Source organism: Pyxicephalus adspersus, chromosome Z, assembly GCF_032062135.1.
Source record: "Pyxicephalus adspersus chromosome Z, UCB_Pads_2.0, whole genome shotgun sequence".
In the NCBI taxonomy this organism is placed as follows: domain Eukaryota; kingdom Metazoa; phylum Chordata; class Amphibia; order Anura; family Pyxicephalidae; genus Pyxicephalus; species Pyxicephalus adspersus.
In genome coordinates, this window is record NC_092871.1 from 81,158,314 (window position 1) to 81,184,691 (window position 26,378).

The 26,378-nt window shown below is 41.2% G+C and overlaps 1 protein-coding gene across 3 annotated transcripts; it reads left to right on the forward strand.

Moving 5' to 3' along the window:
• Positions 1 to 516: 516 nt before the first annotated feature.
• LOC140343402 (deoxyribonuclease-1-like) lies at positions 517 to 25,912 on the forward strand. Of its 3 annotated transcripts, none has more exons than XM_072430073.1 (10): positions 517 to 667; positions 3,638 to 3,780; positions 5,475 to 5,563; positions 7,221 to 7,304; positions 9,719 to 9,834; positions 14,731 to 14,843; positions 16,371 to 16,528; positions 18,011 to 18,107; positions 19,722 to 19,773; positions 25,635 to 25,912. In XM_072430073.1, exons 2-10 carry the CDS (start codon positions 3,643 to 3,645, stop codon positions 25,847 to 25,849), a joined length of 1,062 nt encoding a protein of 353 aa, XP_072286174.1. In that variant the 5' UTR covers positions 517 to 667; positions 3,638 to 3,642; the 3' UTR covers positions 25,850 to 25,912. The 3 variants fall into 3 exon arrangements, with proteins under 3 accessions (XP_072286174.1, XP_072286173.1, XP_072286172.1); XM_072430072.1 differs by lacking the exon at positions 25,635 to 25,912 and adding an exon at positions 20,802 to 21,091 and having other exon boundaries at positions 517 to 671; XM_072430071.1 differs by lacking the exon at positions 25,635 to 25,912 and adding an exon at positions 20,802 to 21,091 and having other exon boundaries at positions 518 to 667.
• The last annotated feature ends 466 nt before the right edge of the window (positions 25,913 to 26,378 follow it).

Here is a 26,378-nt window from a genome sequence, read left to right on the forward strand (position 1 = left end):
AGGGGCACCAGGCATCCAACCCATGCCCGGAAGAAGGTGGGACTTTTAGCCCACTTTAAGTGCATTTTGCATGTTTGTATCAATGAAAGATGCAGAAAACAGCTGCCAGGCAGTATGGTGGAGATGGCCTTTACTAGCATAATGCCCAAAAATATTTACAATCAAGAATTAGTAGATGATAGACTATCATGGGAGAACCTGTGTGATCCAGCAAACCTCAAATGGATCTGATCCAGGGTTTAAAACTTTTACCAACTAATATCAAATGCTTTTTAAGAAATTCATTCTAGGTTTGCTAAATCACCAAGGTTCTCCTATATTAGTCTGTCTTCTAAAGAGCTTTAATAAATCAGGCCCATTGTGATCACCCCTTGGTCCCATGATCACCTCCATAGTTATACCAGCAATCCAATGCTAATGTTCGATTTTGCCAATGGAGGTCTAAGGTCTCCTCAATAACAGATGTGACCTTCACAATATTGATTAATTTGCTTGTTTGTAAAGCAAATGGAAGAATGAAGAAGTGTCAGCTGGGAGATCAATGTCTTTTCCCACGGTTCGCTCTGATATTATATAAAACACGCCAGCATTAAGTGTTTGCGGACAGTTGGCATTTACAGGAATTTTCATTGTTCAGCTACTTGTATCCAGATCGGATCCAAGGAGGGTAGGTAATACACACAATTTTTTTTGTGTATTTATTTGTAAGATTGGTAATTTAATAGTGTAAAGGAATTTAAAAGAACATATTTACATTTCAGATAAAGGATCTTCAATCACAGGCACCACAAATCATAACACTGCCCCCACAGGATCTCTAGATTATAACACTGACCCCCAGGCTCCCCATATCATACAGTGCCCCGACAGGCTCCCCAGATTTTAACACTGCCTTTACAGGCTCCCCAAGTCAAAAAAACTGCACCCACATGTTCTCCAGATCATAACACTGCCCTTACAGGCTCCCTGGATCAAAAAAATGCACCCACATGTTCTCCAGATCATAACACTGCCTTTACAGGCTCCCCGGATCATAAAACTGCCCCCACATGTTCTCCAGATCATAACACTGCCCCTACAGGCTCCCTGGATCATAAAACTGCACCCACATGTTCTCCAGATCATTAAACTGGCCCTACAGGCTCCCCAGATCATAACACTGCCCCCACATGTTCTCCAGATCATAACACTGCCTTTACAGGCTCCCTGGATCATAAAACTGCACCCACATGTTCTCCAGATCATAACACTGCCCTTACAGGCTACCCGGATCATAACACTGCCCCCACATGTTCTCCAGATCATTAAACTGCCCCTACAGGCTCCCCAGATCATAACACTGCCCCCACATGTTCTCCAGATCAATCATAACACTGCCCCCACATGTTCTCCAGATCATTAAACTGCCCCTACAGGCTCCCCAGATCATAACACTGCCCCCACATGTTCTCCAGATCATAACACTGCCCTTACAGGCTACCCGGATCATAACACTGCCCCCCCATGTTCTCCAGATCATTGCACTGACCCACAGTTTCTCCAGTTTAAAACACTGCCACCACAGCACCCCAGATCATTGCACTGCCCCATATTTTGGTGCCCTCCCTGGTTCCCTAGTCCTGGAGAAATGTAGGGGTTGGTGGGAAGGATCATTGAGTGGGAAAGGGGGAGAGGATAGGGTGGGGTGAGCAACCAGGATAATAACACATTCTGTCTTTATGGGTAGAGCTTATATTCACAAATATAGCGTCAGAGGCACTTTATTACCTGACATCTTTACTGTTGTATGGCCTCACTGATGGCTGTTGAAGCTTCCCAGACTGGACCTTTCACACAAATGGAAGGTCCTCTTTCCTTCATAAAAATACATTCCTGTAAAGACTTTAAATACTTACCACTCCTACTCTCTGTACTGCTAAATGCTGCTCAGATTAGGGTAAATCCCCACTTCAATATTTAACATCTGATAAAAGAGCTGACCAAGAAGAGCTGCACCATTACAGAAGAAGTATTGTATCTAGGAGATGGCATCTTCAAAGCATAAAACATACTTTGCTCCTGAAGTTCCCTTAGGGAAATTTTTGCAAAAAGTCTGGTAAATGTCTTGGGAAATTGAGGGTAAATGCTTGATAGAAATGAATTTGTTCATGTACCTACAGTATTCTAGCTGAAGGCAACTAGTTTAGCTCTTGCCCAAGGCCCCATATGGTTTACAACAAGCCCTATCTACTGGGTGTGTTGAAAGGGCCCAATTGAGCCATTATGAATGGGTTGCCTCAACACAGTTAGCATTCAAGAACCTTTCTAGTGTCAGTAAGATCAAACACAATACATTACACGGCAATGTAGCCTGTAGTGGCCCAGAGCAAAGAACCTTATAAGTCTGCTCATGCATACTTGGAAAATGTACTACTTCATCCTACAGGGATGATTTACAGTAGTTAGAGCAGAGGTAACAGCACAATTCTTCAAATGTATATTCTTTTCTAATTCCTTCTCCCTGTTATCTATATAAATTTTGGCTAATTTAAGACTCTAGGCGGTAGGAACAGATATACCATTTGTGCTGACTGTGCAGAAGACCCCCTTGGGTAGAAGTACCCTTTGGGTCTTAGAGGTTGGTTAATAATGTGTATTGGGTGGGTGTTGGGGCCGGCTGCCTAGTAGACATGGACCATATGGTGCTGGGACCAGCTGCCTTTTAAAACTAGATGTTACATTAATCCTCTGCCGCGTGGACCTGGACCATGCAGTGCTGTAAGGCACTAGCATGTAGACCTGGACCATGTGGACCAAGAATCTCCACCATGTAGATCTAGTCCATGTGGAGTAGGAATTTTCACTGTGTAGACCTGGTCCATATTCATAGTTTAAAAATCTAGCCTGAGGTAGAGGAGCCATTATGGCTTGGCCACCTTAACCCTCCAAAATACTTTTACTCTACTTCTACTCTAAGTTTTTCTCTCTATCTATATAAATGTACACATTATGTGACGTCTACCTTTTAGTGTGCCTTCCTCTAGTGAAGCAAGGCTTTGCATCTTCTATTAGGCTTCTTCCCAGTTCACAAACTGTTGTCCTCACCTTTGGTCATCCATGCAAGACGTAACTCCCATGCTTTTTTCCAGTCTTGAGATTTCACACTGCACTGCTATGAATCTAATCCTGTTACCAATCGTTTCTAAGTTCCATTTTGTAATTCCAAGTGATTGATATCTTCAGAGAATAAAAAAACTGTATATTATCCCTCTTCTCTTGATGACCCTTACTTCTTGGTTATTCCGGTGCTGCAATGGCTAGATAAAAACATCCCTGTTTTATTTGCCATTCAATGGCACCAGCACCAAAAAGTGTGTTGACAACCTTCTGGAAACAACGCCAAGAGAATTTTGGGAACTCTAGTTTTCAACAGATGAAAACTTAGAAGATATAGACATAATTTACTCTGGATCTTTAAACAAGACTCCCTTGTAAGCGTATCTCATATATCTGTGCACCTGGCATTCCTCCACTGCATTTCAAAGCTCATTCCAAGGGCTCCATGGCTAATAGTGTTTTGTCACCTTTTAATTTTCCTGTGCTGTCATGCAGTAACCAGCAAAACTACATCCTAAAAATATATTTTTTTTTAACTCAGGAAAAATGAAGTCCCTGTTCCTGGTGGCTCTTGCAGCCTGCTTTGTGCAAGCTAGTTGTGCCCTTAAAATCGCCTCATTTAATATCGAAAGATTTAGTTCTACCAAGGTTGATGACCCCACTGTCTTGAGCCTTCTGATACGGGTAAGAAATTTGTGTTTTTTTTTTTATTACCTTAATGTAAATAACAAATTAAGTTTCTGATCTACTTGTTTTGGGAATTTATGATACAAATATTTTACACACAATTATTGTAATAAAACCACATTGGGAGCCATTTATCAAGAAAATGTTTAACACATTTAGATGCAAGTCAGCTTGCCCTTACTTAGCAAAGTCTCTGTGACAGTCTCTATGATGACAGTGAAAGTCTCTATGATTTGTTTTTGTAATGGGACTACTGATTTTGTCCCATTTAAATGCCATATCTGGGTCAGATTTTGTATTAAAGGTGAAACAAAAATGTAATTAGGAGTGATCAGGGTCATGTTTTATTGTGGTGCATAGTGTAACAAAAAACAAAAATATAAAAACCATCACATCCAAGGACAGGCAAGTTACAATCTATTAACATTTTTGTTTTTAGGTTTAGATACAATTTAAAGCAGAACTAAACTTACCTCTCCTGACTCCTTTGGTGCTAACTTCCTTACCTGGTCTTTTTCCAGGTTAGGGATTTTCAGCTAAGTTTAGTGGTCTTATTGCAATGATGTAACTCCTAAACCTGTGCATGGGAATTCACTTATTCCAAGGAATGTAATCAACACATTCTCTCAAATAAAATAATAACAATATTGCGACCAAGCATGAAAGTTTGTATCACTTTAGAAGAGGCAATGGGCCCCATTTATTAAAGGCTGGAGAAGTTAGACTATCATGAAAGATCCTGAGAGACCTAACAAACCTGGGATGAATTTCCTAAAGATCATTTAATATTGGTTGGCAAAAATGTTCAATTCAGAACCAGATCCATTTCAGGTTTGGTGGATCACCCATTATAGTCTACCTTGGAGTTATCACGCAAAGCTAAATCATTGTTAAGATTTGTTACATTTGGCACTTGTATCTTGTTTGTTGTTCCTACTTCTTCTCTCTGCCTTCTGTGATTCCACCATTCCAAGTGTTGTCCTTTCAAATGTGTAGTATTAGAAGAAGTTTAACCTTATATTATGTGTTATAACCATTTTATCATTCAAGGAAAGAATGGATGCCAAGACGTCATTTTGGCACATCAGTAGCTATTGTGACTATCAAGTTGTTGTAGCCATTTGGGCAAAATAAATATAGGCTACAGAGAATAAGACTTGTATTGGGTTTGTAGAACATCTAAACATTTTCCTTGAGGGCTTGTAAACATTATAAGTCGTCCAGGGTAGTCAGAGTAGTACTTGAAAGAAAGTCAAAAGGAGTTTTGTTGGAGAAAGTAACAGCGTAGAGGAAAAAATTTTTGCTCCTGGAGTGGTAGAACTGCACCACCAAGTGAAGAACATATGCTTATACCATTTTCCCAGGGGAGCATGGTAAATGTGCCATGTCCCCCCAATATAAAGTTACACTCTGGTTGGAGAATGTGATTCTGTTAGTTGCATAGAACTGCTTGGGCGAAGAAAGCCTACTCCTTTATTTAACATAAATTTACCTTTCTCCCGATAGTTATAACAGTCTTTTGAAATAAACTTCCAAAGATTTTAGAGAGTGTCTGTAGAATGTTGTGTCCAATTCCAACGTTCAACAATTTTACAACGATGAAATTCTATGGTACATTGTTCACAATGCTAAGAGATTTACGGTATATAAAATGGAAGGCTTAGTATTTTATGTTTTTTTTTCCTTGGCAGATCTTGAGAAGATATGACCTTATTGCTGTCCAAGAAGTTATGAATAAAGATGACACAGCTATTATCAGGCTTGTCCAAGAGCTAAACTCGTAAGTTATTACAATTTAAACCTTTTTATTTGGATTATTTAAGGTCAATCTATCATTAGGTTACAACCTTAAATACATTTCAGTGCATAGCCTTCTTATTGATAATTAGTTCAATGTAGGCCATTGCTGTTGGTGCAACTGCAACATTTTGTTAGTGCTGCTGCAACATTTTGCTGGATCATGAGATCACAAGCAGAAATACAGACATGCACAGAAATTTGCAATAGTTACTGTACTTTCTTTACATTTATACCCCGAAGAAGAGCGATTTAGTTACCAAGAAACATGTCGTTATGAACTGCTGCACCAAACCACCCTAATGATTTGTCTTTTCTTACTCCTGTTCCTCACCTTACATTTTTACACAAGGTCTTTCAGTGGTAAGAGGGAAACTTTGGTTTGTTAGCATCCTAACTGCTCATAACACCAACTACAGCACCCTACATCCTAATATGTTCCTCAGAAGCACAGAATCTAATAATACTCAGATCCATATAACTTAAGGTTTCTCAGATGTATTGTACCTCTATAATAAACCCTTTGGTCTCTATACTAGAGGCCCTCAAGCTAGGATTGGATTTGGCTGCAGGAGAGATCTCAGGCTTTGGCTTTGAAATTTCAGTACAGTACCATACAGTAGAGACGACATGAGATGATGCACCAGTTGAAGCAGAATCGCATTAAACAAGGAGCAGGTCCAATTGCATAGAAAGAGTTTGGATGCCAAAGGCACCATCAGGCCGCAATCTTTGCAAGATTAAAAAGGAAAATCCCAAGTGCTGAAGCTCAGGTGTGTTGAGTAAATATAAGTTACATTCAAATATTAGATGGTTCAACAACAGGACCTAGAAAGCACTGAAAATCAGGCCAATGATTAGACTTAAGCTGCATACACACATGCAATTATAGTCATTGGAAAGGGCTACACGATGCATGAACGAGTACTGTACATACAGCACCGTTCTGCTCTATGCAAAGGGGAGGGGGGAGAACAACCAAGTGGAACCCTGCTGTGCGCTCTCCCCATTCCCTTGCATTAGGAGCGTTCGTCGTCCATCGTCCGTGCATCCGCCAGGACAGTCGTTCAGATGATGGAGACGGGCGCTGTACACAGGCCAGATTCTAATCAGATATCGGCCCTGGGACAATTATAGGGCAAGAACCATTGGATGTGTGTACGTAGCTAATAGAAGTAAAAGTGTTGGATAAAATAAAAACAAAATCAGATTTTTTTGCTGTCTTTGTCCTGATGAAGAGATTTTCCTGTAATTCATGTCCTATTGCCACCTTTTTTACAACCTGATATACAAGAACAGGACCTAGAACCCCAGGGAAAGAATTAAAAAAAATTCCTAATGAACTCAAAGACAGACAATTTTAACTGTTTCCACTCTATTAGTAAAAGGTGTCTGCTGGGTGGAAATTTCCTAACTTGTCCCAGAATAGTCTCAGAGGGAGGGGGCACACTGGGGCAATACTATACTGAAATAACTTCTAACCCTTCTTAACAATAAATTTGGCTTCAACTGGTCTTAAAAATAAATTAGTTTTACTTCGTGGCTTTAAGGTTTTTTGGTCATCCTAAGCTGTAAAAATGTTGGTTTTACTAGTTATTTGGAGATGCATTTTAATATCAGCTTTTCTTATATAATGGCAGGGCCACTGGTCGAAACTACAACTTGTTGATCTCCGATCACCTGGGACGTAGCTCTTACAAGGAGAAATATGTCTATGTGTACAGGTAAGGACTTGGCTGACATTATCTAGGGATGTGTTAATTATTTATGGAACTAATAGATAAAAGTTGGTTGTTACCTGATCAAGCTGATAATGGTCATGAGTTATTCTGGTGCTAGATTGGTTACTGGACTATAATAGGGTGCATTTATTAAGGGAAAGATTGGTCATCTCCCTGACCCCAGCCTTTGATTGGACAATGAAGGGGGAGTATCTGAGCAGTACCTGGGTAATGCTGCAAACCTGGTTTAAATTTGGTTCATGATTGAAAATATTTGCCAAATACAAGCAAATACTCCTCTAGCCGCTCTCTTTAATGACTTCCTCACTCATACCCTCATCACACGCACGGCTCCAAGATTTTTCTAGAGCTGCCTCAACTTTCTGGAATTGTCTTGTCCTATTCGGCTTGCTCCTACTTTCTGCTCATTTAAAAGAGCGCTCAAAACCCATTTTTTTAAACTTGCCTACCCGTCTTCTTCTGTCATTTGAAACCCTCACTACTTCCCAGCACTACATATCCCCCATCCTGTTGTGTGTATATTCCCCCACCTCCTAGATTGTAAGCTCTTCGGGGCAGGGTCCTCTCCTCCTTCTGTGTCACTGTCTGTATTTAACCCTGTCTGTAACCCCTATTAATGTACAGTGCTGCGTAATATGTTGGCGCTATATAAATACTGTTGAATAATAATAAAACTTTTAAGAAATCCATGTCAGGTTGGCTGGGTTACCCAGGTTCCCCAGTGTCAGAAAGCGTTACTAAATTAGGGCTAATGTCATGCATCCCATTTAAAACTACAATCCTTTTTTTTACATCACCCAGATAATTTCTCAGATGATGTGAATATACCAAAGAGAAATATATTATAAAAATTCACTTTTCAAAGAATACCCAATCATATGCATGGAAATATAAAAGACAGAATAGTTGCATGCATATGAATGGATGGTGGAAGTTAGTAGAGTCACCTCATTCACTATAGTGAATTATCCCTTGGTGGACTTCAAAAGTCACCTAATTCACTATGCTAAGGTAATAATTTGCAGGGGGTTAAGAGCCTAAACTTCTTTAGTAAACCAACCACAATAGATTTAGAAGAACAAAATGGAAATAGATAATTAGCTTCTTGGGTATCACAGTTAAATTAGCTGCTAAGAGTCTATTCATTTTTGGGTTTGGATTTTGAGGTTCATTTTAGGGGTGGATATAATGGAAAAGTAAGGGTTAATTTAATGAATATGCCTTTTAATTAATTCAACCCACCCCCTTATGCTGCCCACCTTCAGCCCTGATTCAGGGATGTTTACGGTACTGCCCCGCTCAGCATGTGCAAACTGGTCCAATTCCTATGAGCCAGCCACAAAATGGAGACCTCCTCCAGCCACCCTATGAAATATGGCTATCCCATAGGTATAAAAGAAGTATAGGAAAGCTGTCTGGAGGCTGTCTTCCAAGGACTGTCTGGTGCCATGTGAAAAATCTTAATCCAAACATTGCTGGATTAGGGCTGAATGTATATCTATGTCTTTGGGCAGGCTGCATTTGAGGAAGTGGGGAAAGTCAACTTCCCCAAAGGACGGGATTAAATTGATGATAAATGTTTTTTGTAGGTGATTCTTGTAGAAGATAAATGTGTTCCTTTGGTGAAATTGACCTTTTTATAGACCATTGACCAGTTTAATGGACACTAATGAACATCAATCTAAAAGACATTCTATTCACTGCCCACAATGCTAATGTACTGCAAACTGAGACTATAGCCAGGGTTCCCTAAGACCTAAAAGTTATTTCAACTGTCCCTCCATGTTAAAAAGTCAAGAAAGACTGGTGTACAATTAAAAGCCTTACAGTTAAGCATTCTTTTCCAAAAAAACCCCAAAGAGATCGGAAAATCCAATGTTCATGGAATACAATGGTCCCCAAACTTAAGGGAAGAAGCAATCACCTGGGATGTTCACCCAGGACCAGACTGATTGAAGATATTCATGCCACTGTTATTCTTCAAGGTATCTTATAGTATATCTGCCATAATTAGGCTCATAATTTTCTATTTAAATTTGCAGAAGTCATAGTAAAATATTTCCTGAAGTAGTCTCCTGGTATTCCACCTGCCTTCAAACCTCACATAGACAGTGTGTAAGAATTGTGACCTAAATTGAAATAATTGGTGGCCTAATTAGCCAGGTAGGGTTTTGCTATGAATGCAGAGTTACATTGGACAACATCTGTCAAACCTGATTGTTCCTGAGAGCTTGGGGAACAGAACAGATGTCTTGGCAAACACTTATAGAACATGATATATCCAAACAACGCCTGAAAATGAAAGCAAGTTTGTATTACCCTATTAAAAAAACTCTGAACAGATGCAAAGTTGTGGAGGGGTTAGCCTTCATCCTGTCATACTTTATCCTCTACAGGGAAGACATCCTGAAGCCAACAGAATGGTACCACTTCGATGACGGCTGCGAAAATTGCGGCACAGACGTGTTCATTCGGGAACCATTTGTGGCTCGGTTTTCATCCCTTACTACAGGTACATCAAACTAATGTTGATTACACCACAAATGTTCTCTGTTTGCCTTGATCTTGGGTATTCCTTAAAGTTGACATCAACCCAATAAATAAAATCGAAAGTTAACAATTTTATATTTTACAGCTATTTTAAAATATTAGTCAATAAATCTGTCATGAAAGTTTTAGTTCAGGCACTTTTTATAGGGTGACAGCATATTACGGGTCAATCCCAAGCAGGTGACGCAGGAGGTTTGGAGGCTAAGTGGCTCTTGGTTTCTCATCAGAGCACCCTGGTGATGGGCCAGTGACTCTAGTGGCCACCAGACTACTTTGCTACAAGGATGTCACAAGGACGCAGTCCCCAGGATCTCACCACCAAAGGTGACAGGTATCAGACGCCTTTATTGTAGGAATGGCTAACCCGACTGGGGCAGAGTGAGTCAAGGCAGAGTGGTAGATCAGGGTAGGTGGCAACTAAGGCAAGGTCGTGTAACAGGCTGAGATCAGGGCAGGTGGCAACCAAGCAAAACCGAAGTCCAAATGCAGAGTGGCAGAATCTGTGAAACTGGGCAGAGTAGCAGATAACACAATAATGATCCAACAACCAGAGCCTGGAACTAGAAATGCCTAATTAGGACTACCAGGTAATAGTAGGACAGGATCATGACCAGGAACCTCAATAGCTGCAGGAAGCACTCTCTAATCTTTTCCACAGTGTGCCAGGGATGCAGAGATTGACAGAATGATTATGTTTAAAGGGATGCTGGGGATGCAAGTTGCTAAACAGACAATCTGTGGGTGGACCAATACCACAGGGTTCCATTCCTGTTTTCTGCTTCTGTGTTGTCACCCTTCATATGTTCCTTTGCTGGGGGAGAATATATGCATCCTAGCAATGCTCATACTCTGTCACTGTCACCATCGGAAACTCTGGAGCAAGTATGTAGACAGGGAGTGGCTGAAAAAAAGGCTGCACAAAAGCTGCAATATTAAGATGTAAAACAGAAATAAATAAATCAGCATTTTCTAAAAAACAAAATATCACTGTTTTGATAGAAAAAGAATACAGTAAGGTATGCTAACAGGGGAGCTGTCCAGTAGCTTTCCATGGCAGCAACATATTTATCTGGGCTAAAGGAAGTGTACCAGGCAAGGTGTGCTGTGGGGCTGCAGAGATTTGTGGGTATGGTGAAAGCTGGGTGTCCTTAAAGGACTTTTTTGTGGGTCTTGGTTACGACATCTCAGAGCTGCAAAGCAAGTTGGCGCTGGAAGATTTCCCCATGCCAGAGGTCATGATTGTAATTTTGAGTAGGGAGCAGGTAGTTATATAATGCCCTGTGTGTGTCACTGACGTCAGATCCTGCTCTGATCATTTTATTAATAGTGAAATATCTCCACTCACGGCTTCTAGAACAACATTTCCAAACCAATATCAGTACTGTCACAGAAGGCAAATGTTTTCTTGCCCTCCAGCCCAGTCACTGTTCTCAATCATTTACAAATATATTTTTAAAAAGTCTAATGTACTGTAGAATGGCCTTTGCAACTAGTTTGTTTGTTTTTTTTTGTTTTTTTTTGCTGCAGTCCTTTGGGTTACTAAAGAAAAATTGTTAAGCAAATCTGTGCTTTGCCTTGCGAGCCAAAGCATTGGTCTCACTTTAATGGTTGCCCAGTCAGCAGAACCTTGCCTTTGGTTCTCCCAATGAGAAGTTGTTGGGTAGAAATAAACAAATAATAAAGAATAAAAAAGAGAAAAATAGATCACATGGTTGCTCATCCCTAGTAGGGATGAGTGAGCAAGAATATTAAGTTTGATCTCCCGGCGAATCGAGCCTTTCTTGCTTACTGAAAATGTAAGCAAGAACGGCCTTCTGATTCACTGAGAGGTTGAGCTCTCGCTGAATAGGAGGATTTCCAGGGCTGCATCATGCAGCTCTGGAAATCGTCTGTGATCCCCGGGCACTAGAGGTTTATTAACCTCTAGTGCCCTGGGGATTGCACACTCTTCTCAATGAATGCAGCCACAGCTGCAATCATTGAGAAGATGCCCAGTACAGGAGAACCTCCTGACATTGTATTAAAAGTATCTCTTACAAATGTGCCATTTGTATCTGTAACAGTATCTGTATCATTTGTAAGGGATACTTATATTACAATGTCAGGAGGTTCTCCTGTGCTGGGCATCTTCTCAATGATTGCAGCTGTGGCTGCATTCATTGAGAAGAGTGTGCGATCCCCGGGGCACTAGTGGTTAATTAACCTCTAGTGCCCCGGGGATTGCAAACAGGAGGATTCCCAGGGAATCCTGTGAATCCCCTGTGAATCCACCTGTTACAATTTCCTCGATCTTCCAAAATTTTGCGGAACCATCGGAAGTTGGAGAAAATGTTTGCATTCTCGCTTATCCCTAATCCCTAGTTCTTCACCATATTTCATACCTTCCTACTTCCTTCCTATATTTTGGCAGCAGGTTCATATTCACTGGATAAGGACATCTAATTTATTGATTCCCTGGTGGCAGGATGTATGAAGTTGGGTGTTGCAAGCACTGAAGGTATCACAGGAATAACGGCATCAGTTTAATTAATGTTCACATTTGATTCATTGTTTCTCGGTGGCAAAATGACATTTGATAGTTTTTTACCTTTAGCTCAACAATTCACCAACTGATGAAAGTGTATCCTCTCCAGCCTTGGACCCTATAAATTCACCCACAATAGGCGCGCATGCAAAGGTTGGATGTCAGTATCTAGTTTGTTGATTCCTTGGCATGCATTGGTGGCTGTGGTGGTGTTGTCATTGTGGCGTTTTCAAAAAACCAAAGGCTGTAGGGAAGTTTAAAAGAATGCAAGACATCACCAGACTGCATGGTAGGGTAAGAATGTCTTTAGAAATGATATATTGAACCATATGTATGGAAATCAACCTGTAAACCTTCCTAAATCCTAACTCAATGCTGGCATATTTTCTGCTTGCAACCTTTCTCTTTTTTGCAGTACCATTGGCTTTGTCATACTAGGAACATTCACAAGATGGGGCTGTAATCTAAGAGAAAAGGAAAACATCTGCATGACATTACCCTGCAGAATACAACTCCGCTGCTAAATCACCATGCAGTACATGCATGATTATGACAGCATAATGGCATTTCATGGCAGTGAGGAATTGTAGCACGAACATATTAGTGGGAGGAAGGCGGGGGTGATAACTGACAAAAGGGTAAAGTTGAACACAATATATGTGTAGCTATTATTTTACTATTCTTTTACATTTATGAAAATATTTCAAACCCCCAAAGAATTTAAAGGGCTTTTCTACCATTAAGGCAGAGCTTTAGAAACAATTTAAAAATCATAATCTATTAACCTTTTCTATTAGAACAAAGTCCGCTTCTGTTTTTTATAACTGGTTTGTTAATCCTTGTTTTGTTCTTCTCAAAACGCAGCATTATGTGTGATTATATAAATATGGGATTAAAAAGCAATGGAGGTTCAAGCTAATGTAGTACAATATGCAACTATAATAAATTATATTGGATGACTTTTTGAATTCATTACAAAACCCCTGAACATAGTATTGTCATCAAGCGTGACAAGTATGTTGGAAGACTTATAAGAAGTCGTTATTATCATCCAGTATTTTTATGACACTGACATATTATGCAGTGCTGTACAAAGTCCATAGTCATGCCACTAGCTTTCCCTCAAAGGAAATTGCAATCTAATGTCCCCACCATAGTCATATGTCATTACCACAGTCTAAGGTCAATTTTATAGGGAAGGAACGTGGGAGGAAATGGGAGTACCCGGAGGAAACCCACGCAAACAAAGGAAGAACTTGCAAACTTTTTTAGGTGAAACAAGTCAAAAGATGTTCAAGTTGTCATTTATCAAACCATTGTGGCAGATTAGTAGATGACCAACCAGAAACGACCACTTTCATTTTCAATGGGGGAAGATGCTGCAAGGATCCTCCAACCTGTCCTCCCCACTCTATAGAACTGAATGGTGCAGTGGATACATGTGCTTTTGTATCAGTGTTGATCTTTAAAGATCATTTCCAACTAAAGAAATCTGACATATGTAAGAAGCTCTATAGTTGGTTTTTCTGAAACGTGAAAATTACTGTCACTTTATTTTTTGCACCATTATGGACATTTCTTTTTATATCTTGTCTTAGATTTTCAACAAGAAGTTAGAGGAAATCTCCCAAAATTCTCTGATAGACAACTGTGCTTGAAACAGATATTCTCAGCAGAAGACCAGTTGGAATGGTTTTCCCATCATTTTCTGTCTTAGTGATAAAAGCGGTATATTGGGCAGCACAGTAGCTCAGAGGTTAGAACTTTGGGCTTTGCTGCACTAGGAGCATGGAGTTTGCAGGTTTTCCCTGTGTCTGTGTGGGTTTCCTCCCACATTCTAAAAACATGCAGTTAGGTTAACTGGCTTCCCCCAAAAATTGGCCTTAGACTACAATAATGACATATGACTATGGTGGGGACATTGGATTGTGATCTCCTTTGAGGGACAGCTAGTGACATGACTATGGACTTTGTTTAGCACTTTAACATACGTCAGTGCTGTTTAAATACCAGATAATATTAAAGGAAATCACTGCAATGGGGGCACAGACAGCGATAAAAACATAGGCACTAACTTTTTCCTTCTTTATCCAAAAATAAATGAAAAATAGGAAAAAACAGGTATATGATTACACAAATCCAATTAGACACTCCCATCTGTTGGAGCATCCCCTGGGGTTCACCGCCACCCCCAACAATTTGAAAGGCGGAATACTGTACATGCTTATGCCATAATTTGGGACTGACAACAATAATATTCAGAATGGTTGGTTGAGTGCAAAATTTGGAGAGGTTGCAAAGGTATAACTGTAAATGTTTTACTTTTTTTTGCAGAAGTGAAAGACTTTGCTTTGGTCTCCATTCACACCAGCCCTGACTATGCGGTGCGGGAGGTGGACGGCCTCTTTGATGTGTGGGAAGATGCCAAGCAGCGGCTACTCCTGGAGGTCCATTTTTATCATGATTGCATTATCTTTTATTAATTTGCCCTTTGCAGTTACATTGTAAAGGGTAAGGGGGGGGTGCATGACAGCAACATGGTGCATCATGCATGCAACATTGATAACATACCAGCTTGAAATATGAAATTAACTGCATGGAAGGGTTACAATAGCATCAATATACAGTATTTTTTCTATTCCAGGGAACAGGGGCACAAAGGAGCTTCAGGGGGGACCGGCTGTATTACGTTCTGTTTTAAATCTTCCTTGCAGTTTTTAGAATTTGACATGTTCAGGCTCTTGTATTCAGAGACCACTAGCTCTCCCTCTCTCCCTTTTTTCAGATTCCTTCCAATAGCATCTGCTAGGCCTCCTCTTAATATTCCTGTGTTCCTGTTGCTATAGCTAAGTCAAAGGTGACTGCTGGGCTCTTTCAAACAGCTGCTCCATCATCCCAGAAAGAACCCCCAAAAAATGAGAGTTTAAGTGTTTTTCTCAAAGCATTGCAAGTCAGATAACCTTGGATATGTTCACATAGACTAAGACTCAAGTTTTCATTTTCCGCAACAGTGCAGAGTCAGCAATTAGTCCCAGAGACAAGAAGGTAGTAGCATTTCTTGTTGCTATTTTTTAAAAATATAATATATCCTTCAATAGCCCCAAAGGATAAAAAATATGCACCAAATACCCAGATATATGTTTGTAAATAAGATTTAGCCTGTGCAGAAAGCAGACATGTTGGAGGGGCCGGATAGGCCCGCCCACTGCGGGCTGTCTGTAGAAAACTACAGGAGTGGGCAGATACAAGACCAGTCATCCTGCACAAGGAGATAGAGCAGTGGTGAGCGGTCTTTATTACAGGAAGTTCCTGCACAAAGATAAAGCATACTAAGATTTAAGTTGGATTACACATAACTCTTGTTTTTAGACAATGCTTTGCATATACTCAGCTGTAAGAAAATAAAAAGGATAACATGATTGCAAGCACATGTCATTGCTATATTTCAATATCATGTTGCAACTTGATGACACCTTTTGTAAAGCCTCGCCTTTTTATAGTAATTGGAGCAGAAGCAAATGTTGCATTTTCGGAATAGCATGCGGTCTGCTTTTATGTAGAACTACATTTTAACTGCATAGACCACCAAGCCGGAGAGTTAGTTTCTTGGGTCCTGTACTGTAGAGAGTCTTTGGACCACTGTCATTTTCTTCTTCCTTTTTAGAACCTTATGTCCAACCTGCAGCCCAAAGACCACATACGTTTTTTTCTGCCTTGTGGTCCCATGAGCTGGTAGTCATTATGCTTGACTATGTGCCTACTCAGGGACAGCCAGGCTTCCAGGTGGTGGAGGTTACATGTATGCTGTGTTATGTGTCCTGAAGACCTCTAGGACCCTCCTTACATTTTTTGTGCATTTTTTTGCTTCTGACCTTGATCTCGCTGAATAAAATAGCAGTACGGTGCCAGTAATTATAGTTAGTTAAATTAAATAGTGAAATAGAATCATGTACATGTTCCATTTTCTACTACAGAACATTGTGATTTTGGGTGACTATAATGCTGGTTGCAGTTACGTGAAGAGTAGCCACTGGCCCATAATCCGCCTCCGTCACGACTCCAGCCTGCAGTGGCTGATTGGTGATGATGCAGACACAACTGTGAGCACCAACACGCACTGTCCATATGACAGGTGAGTAATATGGATGTAACAAAGTAGATGCACAAATTCTTAAATAAAAATATCTTACAATTATTAAAGAATGTTTGTCGAGTGTGAAGCAAGCTCAAACCGGGCTCATTCTTCCTTTAATTATTGGGGGTATGGTTGTTTGTGAATAGGTTATTAGTTGGTGAAATGCATGTATCCAGCACACCATTTCACCAAAAAATTGCAGCAAATTGTGCCAGGATGGCAGTATTTAGGACCCAAGTGTTTGGGACATTTGATTGTATATAGAAATGTGCTTATAACAGTCAGTAACATTAGCATTTGCAGAAAAAAGTCCCGGGATGGTCAGGACTCCAAAGTTCCATGTAAAGATTCCAATGTGGCAAATTATGGACTGGGATCTATATGGGCTGTTTGTGTGTCACGTGGAAACATCTATCTTCATTGCAAGAAATTGTACTTTGCAGTGCTAGGTCCCAGGTTCGATTCCCAACCAGGACACTATCTGCATGGAGTTTGCAGGTTTTCCCCGTGTCTGCGTCAGTTTCCTCCGGGTACTCCAGTTTCCTCCCACATCCCAAAAAACATGCAGTGTGGTTAGTTGGCTTCCCCCTAAAAATTAACCCTTCCACTATATTAATGACGTATTACTATGGTAGGGACATTAGATTGTGAGCTCCTTTGAGGGACAATTAGTGACTTTGTACAGCGCTGTGTAATATGATGGCGCTATATAAATACTATGTAATAATAATAATAATAATTGGCTGAGGGGCTCCAATGGATTAAAGTGGTTGTGATCTGTATCTGGTCATGTGGAAAAAAAATGATGGTTGGGGGCAAATGATTCAGTGAATATCCATGGTCCACTATGGAAAACTGAAAGTGGGCAGGGTTTGCTCATGTGGGAAGCCAATAGGTTGAGTGTTCCCCAATTTTCTGATGGTTGTTTGGGATCAGTTGCTGTTGGGTAAGTAGGGTCTAAGGCCCTTGGCATTGGCACATTTTGCACCTCCCTATGTTTGTTCCTGTTTGGCATCACTCTTCGCTGAATAAAAAAATAAATGTCAGTGGTGCATGGCAGTACCTGCTGATACCTAGCTGTGGACCCATCAACTGAATGGCATGCACTTGGTACTTGAGGAAGAGCGGGTAGGGATTCACACTAGGGACAGGGAGAGGTTTTAGCAGTTGCTGTTTAACGGAGCTGGGGACAAAATGTTCAAATATTCAAATATCCTAATATTGGTATTTTATGTCGCTGATATGTTATGTCCATGTCAGAGTTCTGGACTGGAGTCCCTGGCTTCACAATCTCCATGATATATCCCGCAGGATGGGACCATTCTATGGTATTTATGCTATGCTTGGGTATACCTAACAATATACTTTAAACAAGATAATTGGATATAAAGCAAAATCTGTGTATCCTGTGTGAATTTTGAATAAAAATATTTGAAAATAGACACCTTATGCATGGGCATGTGTTATCATTTTTTCCAGAATTGTAGTGGGTGGATCCCGTCTACAAAACTCTGTTGTCCCTGGATCAGCAAAGCCTTTCAACTACCAGGTGGAATATGGACTGACTTATGAACAGGTGAGAAGGGGCATTGGTTGGTAAATATATGCAGTGATAGGCTTTTATGATTAACTATTGTGTATGAATCGTATGAACAACTATTATAAGACCTCAGCCTGGAAACTAAACAGTCGAAAAAGTTCAGGTTCAGGGGGTCAGCAGGCTTTTGGGAGGCAAGGTAGCAGCATTATTTTGCCAGGATGAAAACATTGAGGTATTTGGGGCATGGGGCAGGGAGCTGGATAGTGCAGCACAGGACAAATAACGCAATTTTTTTGCGATTTTGGAACTTCTATTCTGTTGTTTTTGGTGTTCCACCCTCTCTCTGGGCTGCTTGAACATAGACAGAGGGGCAATGGGCAATGAGATATTCATTTTACATTAAGATGTAAAATCTTGTGATGGGGACGGCTGTAAAATTTTGGACTTCCAATAGCTCTCGTTGGGTATCTCCATTTGGGGAGATTTCTGACTTTCTGTTGTGTATCCTGTACAAGAAGTGAAGTTAAACTGGACTCACTGAGGCTGAATCAATAAAGCTTTCGAAGACTCGAGAAAATAGACTATCATGGGTGAACCTTGGAGATCCAGCAAAGAAATGGAAAATAGATTTTCTAAAAATCATTAGTTATTAGCTAGAAAAGGTTTCAATCTTGAACCAGATCATATTTTTGCTGGATCTCCCAGGTTAGTCTAACTTCTCCAGTCTTGGAAAGCTTTAAAAAATCAGGCTTGGTATGTGATGTACCTTTTTCCTTGGCTTATTGATGGTTCCTAAGATATCCCTTTAGAAGTAGTAAGAGTGGCATTTCCTGTCCAAGGGGACCGGACACTAGTGCGCACTCTTCTCCCTGACTGTCCCCTTACCACCACCTAGAAGTTCTTAGTGTTTTTTTCTGAGGCTAGCAGTTTAGCACGAATATTACAAGGTGTTACTATTGTAGTAGTGGTCAGTTCAGCCCACCTTGAATTAAATCCTACAAATCCTATAAAAAAAAAAAAAATAACGTAGGCTAAATTCAATTCCTTTATGCACAAGTATTGGAAGTATTGGAGGATTGATGCTTCTCCTCAGGGTAGTTAATTGTTTTGCACCGGTATCTTTCAAATCTTTTGATATTCAATCTCGATAATACATTTATGCTACTGCTTGGAGTCTGTCTTTTGTCCCTGCTGCTGCTTTCTGCTTATCCTAATACCACACCATGTGAAAGAGATCCATAGTTGGTAATTTGTATCTAGTACATCATATCTTCTTCTTTCCTGAGGAAGTGGGCTAAGATTCTGTGAAACATGTCCAAACTAGGAACATCCATGAGTGTTCTACAAGGAGATGTATATAGATGCTAAGTGCTTTGATGTATCACTGTTGTAAATGTTATGATATTATGTATTAAATAAAGTGTCCTTTAATCTATTTTACTATTTAGTTCAGGAATTTATTCAATTGGCCTTAAAAGTCCTTTTACTTGGTTTTTTTTACCATTTTTTTTACCATTTTCTTTCTGGTTCTATGTCTTTTGGGGATGTGGCTCTTGTGTTTACATAAGAGGGATCCAAACTATTCCAACTCTGTTCGTATTGTTTAACAGATTGTAACTTTGATGAAGTTACATTTTTGTTCTTTTGCAGACCAAGGCAGCCTCTGACCACTATCCTGTGGAGGTGGAGATACGTAATGATGGTGAGTAATGCAGAACATTAGTTTTGGATTACCATGCACCTAGCAATCAAACTGGTTATTTGGCAGCCAGTGCTTTAAGGTTAAGTTCAAACTTTCAGTATCATGCAGCTGTTTATTGCATGCTCAACTGCAATCCCAGCTGCTTCCATTCAATCTAATTGGTGGGAACTATTTCTGGCTCACAATTGCATGCAGTGGGCTTAAAACAAAATTGTTTTTCCTCTCCTGAAGGAAGAACTGCACTACTAGTTAATGCATGGTAAATGTGTGCAAAAGTTTTGACCTGTGGTGTGGTGCGGTTTGCTGCTCCTGAGAGATAAGCAGCAGATTGCTATGCCCCCAGGGGTAGATAGCTGCAAGATTTTAAACTGTGAGTCTGAAAGAGCCCCTAGGGTCAGGTAGTGAACTGGTGCAGACTGCTAAAGGAATTGACATGGATCAAGGCAGAATGAGGTCCAAGGCAAGCACCATCATTGCCTCCCTCCCTATCTTTCTAATTGGGAGGGGCAAGCGGCAAGGAAAGGGTCTGCAGGGGGCACAGAGAAGCCATCCAATTTGCACTCCCTGTACTGGCATTGCCCTATCACTTGCCAGATTGCTACAGGTGTGTTCTTTCTTGTGAATAAGTAAAGAGCTTTGCACCCTGTATCCGGGCCTTCTGGGTTTCCACCAGCCCTAGGCTCTTAGGAAAACCCTATTAATGCCAGCACCATGTTTTTGATGGGTTTTTCCCTTATTTAGGCTACATATAGATAGGTAACATTACCAAAAGGGGGTAATAAGAAAAATTCTAAATAATACCTCTGACATATCTGGGTTTTGCATCAACTTTTATAAATATAGTAAATTATGGGCAAATCAAATAATGGCATGTTGCATATTATGAAGTCTGGGGCAATTATTATCACAGTCATTTTGTTTTTCACTTTGCACACAATTTTACCTTTGTTACAAAGGTTTCTAAACCAGTTACATCACTGAGCCGCTTTAAAACAGCAACAACAGCTTATCTTCCCTTCCTCTTTCAGCTCTGTACAGCGGTCAGAGTTTCGGAGTCAGCGCTAGTATTGGGATAAGCGGAGGCCCCTCCCTAAATGGTGTCTGTGACTGTGCTGGGGTAGATTTTACATCCTGTGCGGGGCGCTGTGGTGCCAATTCAAATAGTTACCCATGTAACTGCAACGCCACATGTAGCAGCAGTGAACGGTGTTGTGCTGATTACGTACAGGAGTGCAAAATTTAATCCGAACACTTTGCATAAACATATACATGTAATGTGTTAAAATTGTTTATGCAACCAATAAATATTTGAACTCAATTGTGTTCCGACAATGCTTTGTTCTTAAAAAAATGTAAGATGGTTTATAAAAAACACAAGGTTAGCTATGGAATTACTTTATAGTTTTAAAAGAGGGACAGCACATGTTGCATGAAATTGGGATGTGTCTTTTAAATGTTATTTTGGTTGTTGTGTCAAATCTAGTTCCCAAGCAGTGTACATTTTGCCAACTGCTTATTTGCTGGTGGTTTTCAGTGGTGTCACCAACCCTGACAGCCACCAGGCTCATTGGTAAGGTTCAATTACGGTAATTAAAATCCTTAGCAGCCAAAATAAGTTTGAATTACAGAACCCCAGGCAAATTTCAATAGAATGGGTTAAACTTAAATGGATTTAACAATCATTAAAGAATGTTTGTCGAATGTGGAGCAAGCTCAACCCGGGCTCAATCTTCCTTTAATTATTGGGGGTATGGTTGTTTGTGAATAGGTTATTAGTTGGTGAAATGCATGTAGCCAGCGCACCATTTCACCAAAAAATTGCAGCAAATTGTGCCAGGATGGCAGTATTTAGGACCCAAGTGTTTGGGACATTTGATTGTGTATAGAAATGTGCCTATAACAGTCGGTAACATTAGCAGTGTGTCACCATTGATTTTCTTGCCTGTGTAGGGCATGGCCTGTGTGAGCCCTGCAGAAATTAGGCCTTGCATACTTGGGAGTACCAGTACATAGTTCAGGTTTAGCCTGGTAAGGCATCCTGGCTTCATCGTATAGCTTTCTATAACTCCCATTGGAGTTGTACTATTTCCTAGGGCTAGACAACCAAGGATGCCCTTTTCATGCATGCAAAACCTAAATTGCCATTCAACTGGGAAAATATTCCCTACCAAAAATGCAGCTTTTATGCCCCGGGAAAAGTTTGCCTTTTCTCCTTGATTACATCAAGTCTTTTATTTATCCCCAACATGTTTAATCAACATGTAATTAGATCAGTTCAAACAATTATGGTAAATAAAACCCTTAGCAGCCAAAATGAGTTTGAATTACAGAACCCCAGGCAAATTTCTAAACACACCCTTTATTTCATGTATGTATTCTTATAAAGGAATGTGAAATCTTCATAAGAAAAAGTAGCGGTGAGTTGAAATCAGCTTTGTAGTGAACATTTCTGTTCTAATAATGGATGGCAAGGAATGAGACATATGTAGGTAGTTGATTCGGATGTTCCCTTATTTGGCACTGTGACATGAAGTTTTGGAAGTGTTTCTCAACCAGGGTTATTATTATTATTATTAAACAGGATTTATATAGCGCCAACATATTACCCAGCGCTGTACATTAAATAGGGATTGCAAATGACAGACTAATACAGACAGTGATACAGGAGGAGAGGACCCTGCCCCAAAGAGCTTACAATCCAGTAGGTGGGGGAATTTCACACACAATAGGATGGGAGATATGTAGTGGTGGGAAGTAGTGATGGTTTCAAAAGCCAGAAGAAGATGGGTAGGCAAGTTTGAAAAAATGAGTTTTGAGCGCTCTTCTAAATGAGCAGAAAGTAGGAGCAAGCCGAATAGGATGAGGAAGACCATTCCAGAGAGTTGGAGCAGCTCTAGAGAAGTCTTGTATCCGTGCGTGTGATGAGGTTATGAGTGAGGAAGTCATTAGTAGGTCATTGGAGGAGCGGAGAGAGCGGCTGGGGGAGTATTTTTTAACCATGTCAGAAATGTAAGTGGGACAATAACTGTGGAGGGTTTTGAAGGCAAAGCACAGGAGCTTAAATTTGATTCTAAGGTGAAATGGAAGCAATTGGAGAGAACTACAAAGAGATGCAGCGGAAGAGGAGCGGTGGGAAGGATGGATGAGTCTGGCAGCAGCATTCATAATAGATTGTAGAGGAGAGAGTCGGGTTAGTGGAATACCAGAGAGGAGGAGGTTACAGTAGTCCAGACGGGAGATGATAAGAGCGTGTACAAGGAGTTTGGTGGTCTCAGGGGACAGGTAGGGGCGGATTTTGGAGATGTTGCCTAGGTGAAAGTGACAGGACCTGGAAATGTTCTGAATATGGGGTGTAAATGAGAGGGCCGAGTCAAAGGTGACACCAAGACAACGTGCCTGAGGGGAGGGCCGAATAACAGTGTTAACAGTTAGAAATATGTCAGGGGGGATTTGGAATTTGAGGGGGGGATGATGATGAGTTCGTTTTATCCAGGTTGAGTTTCAGGAATCGGTCAGACATCCATGATGAGATGGCTGACAGGCAGCATGAGACCTTATCCAGGACTGAGGGAGACAGGTCAGGGGGGAACAGATAAATTTGAGTGTCTTCAGCATACAGATGTAAGCCAAAGGAGGATATGAGACTACCGAGAGAGGAGGTGTACAGAGAAAAGAGAGCCGGGGTCGGGGATTTGCAGGGCGGGGGTAGCGGAAGGTGGCAGGGGCAACATTATCCAAAGCCAGTGAAAGAGAGTGATTTAACATGGTGGCAGCTTTGTCTGGGGAGGTGATTTTGGAGAGGGAGGAGGTTAGAGATGCAAGGCAGTTTGAGAAAAGGTTGTGGTCAAGGTTACGGATATCTCTCTGCCACTGACCAAGTCTGGGATGTGGCAAGGGGGGGCAAGGGTTTGATAGGTTGAAAGTGATAAGGTTATGATCAGAGAGGGGGAATGGTGAGTTGTCAAGGAGGGTGAGGTTGCAGAGTTTAGAAAATACCAGGTCTAATGTATGTCCGGCTATGTGTGTGGGGCCATTGATATGCTGTGTGAGTCCAAATGAGGAAGTAATGGAGAGCAGTTTGGGTGAGGAGGGAAGGTTGCAGTGCAGTGCAACATTAAAATCACCAAGGATTAGGGTGGGCAGATCATGGGAAAGAATGTGTGGGAGCCAGGATGCAAAGTTATCCACAAATTGTGATACTGGGCCAGGGGGGCGGTAGACAACAGCAACAATGAGGGGTAAGGGGCTAAAGAGTCGGACAGAGTGGACTTTAAATGAGGTGAAAATGAGAGAGGGTGGGGTAGGAAGGACTCTGTCAGGTGAGAGTTGCCAGGTCTGGGGGTATGTGTAAAGTGCAGGCCTCCATAGGAGAGAGCAGAGGCAGAGGCAGAGGCAGAGGAGGAAAGCCAGGTTTCAGTGAGAGCCAGAAAGTTCAGAGACTTAGCAGAAGGTTGTGTATGAAGGTTAATTTGTTGCCAACAGATCTGGCATTCCATAGACTGCCAGAGAGAGGGGGTAAGGACTTATGGGTAGGGTGAATGGGGATGAGGTTAGGAGAAGGGAATGTCTTGCTGAGAGTATATGGAAGGGGGAGGCTGTTTGGGGGACCAGGGTTGGATGAGATGTCACCAGGGAGTATCAGTAGAGAAAAAAGGTACAGGAGCACAGACAGAGAAATAAGGAGAGGGAAGGAGCAGAGAGACAATGAGTTATCAGATGGGAGAGTACAGGGAGTATTGCCAGCAAAGAGGAACTTCCCTTTTAGTGACGTCACAATACCAGAACCCGCCCACTCTCTCATCACAGGTCTGAGCCTGCGATGGTAAAGCTGGCAGGTTGTGTTTATTTTTTAGAAAAACAACCTGCTCACCCCCCTGAGCCTGCATTTCCATATGGGTGACATGGTCCGCGACTCTGACTGGTGTGAGCCCCCCCCCAGGGTGGACCAGGAAGAGCCGCGGACCCCCAAAGAATTCTTCGCAAAACAAGAGTGGGGGCACGGTGTTCCCACCCATGCCCGCCTCACTAAACCCCTGTATAGGATCTAGTAATTAATGAATGAATTCCCTAAGACCTGAACTTATCCCTGAAAGGGTTCCTCTATGGTAAAAACGTCAAGAAAGGCTGCATAAGGTTTTGGGAAGTAGCACTGGTAGCATTGGCAAATAACCCCTTGCCCCAGCTAGCTGATTGACAATAAAGTAGCATCAAGGATACCACTGAGGTTATCTCACCATTCCATTTTTCTCTATGGTCAAATGTTCACACTGTTATGCTGACTGCACAAAGCAAAACAAATAACCCCAGATTGGTTCCAAATTTTTAATCTTTCTCTCTTAGTTGGAATGCTGCTGTCAAATAAGGAGGTTCTTAATTGCTTTGTAACCTGTAGGAAAGCCGATATCCTCCCTGTCCTTCCTGGCAGGGTTGTAGAACCTAGTGGGAGTGGTTTTTATGTAATGGTGTTTGAGATTGGCAAGTAGAGCTAGACATTGTCAAATGAGAAAAGGCAGATGGTCCCCAAAGCCAGACCATGGGACATTTTGCACCGGCTGTGGTAAAGGAAGAAATGCCAGGAGAGAGCTGGAGAGGTTGTGGGATGTGGTGGTGATAGTGGGGGGTATTTCACAGATGATGTCATTTGCCTCTTGCAGGGTCCCCTAGACAGGGTGATGGCACCAATGGCTTCCTCCAACCTTATCCCAAGCTGTTCTGCTTCTGCACTGGCCCATTAGGACAACATAGCCCTGATTTGCTCTTTAAGAGCATTTAGAATCAGAATATCAATTTGCATATATCTTCCCTTAGTGTGTGATACAAATGTTTCTGTTATACTGATTGATGCTTCCTTCTTCTCGCAGCATCATATGCTGGCCAGACGTACGGGATCAGCTCTAACCTTGGTCTAAGCGGAGGCCTTTCCCTGAATGGAGTCTGTGATTGTGCTGGGGTAGATTTTACATCCTGTATGGGGCGCTGTGGTGCCAGTGGGAAGGCTTACCCATGTAGCTGTAATGCATCATGCACCTCCTATAATGACTGTTGTGTTGACTATCGGGCTGCCTGTGTTGTTTAATTCCCTGAACATAAAATGACAATCAGCCTGTATTTTGGTTATAAATAAAGAAAAAAAATCATAGTTATTGTGGTTCTTCATTACACATTGATACATTAAAAAGATTTTGACCAGCACTGTTAGACTAACACTAGGAATATGCTTACTGACGAGGAGGAGAGAGAGATAACTTTACAGTGTTCAGCTGTTTTTTGTTATTTAGTCAGCAAGGTGAGGCAGGAGAGATGACTAAGTAGAAAATGGACTGCCATTTTTCCTTTTGTCACCAGATTGGTAATGACAAGGGTGCAGGGAGCTGAAATGCTGTGCATATGGGACACATAGTATAAGCAGCATTCTATTAGGATAACAGCCCAGAAGCAGAGGTATAGCTTCAGATCCATGAATCCTGATGAGGAATTAGTACCTGGGCACCCCCCTTCCATGGCAACTCTCTACTGATAATCCTCTAACTCATTGTTTCTCAACCGGGGTTCCATGGAACTTTAAGGTTCCTCCAGAGGTTGCTAGAGGTTCCTTAATCAATTAG

Coding starts and splice junctions, on each gene's coding strand:
- LOC140343402 (XM_072430073.1), top strand. CDS start 3,643: ATGAAGTCCCTGTTCCTGGTGGCTCTTGCAGCCTGCTTTGTGCAAGCT. Junction 3,781..5,474: donor TCTTGAGCCTTCTGATACGG/GTAAGAAATTTG, acceptor TTTCCTTGGCAG/ATCTTGAGAAGATATGACCT. Junction 18,108..19,721: donor ATGGACTGACTTATGAACAG/GTGAGAAGGGGC, acceptor GTTCTTTTGCAG/ACCAAGGCAGCCTCTGACCA.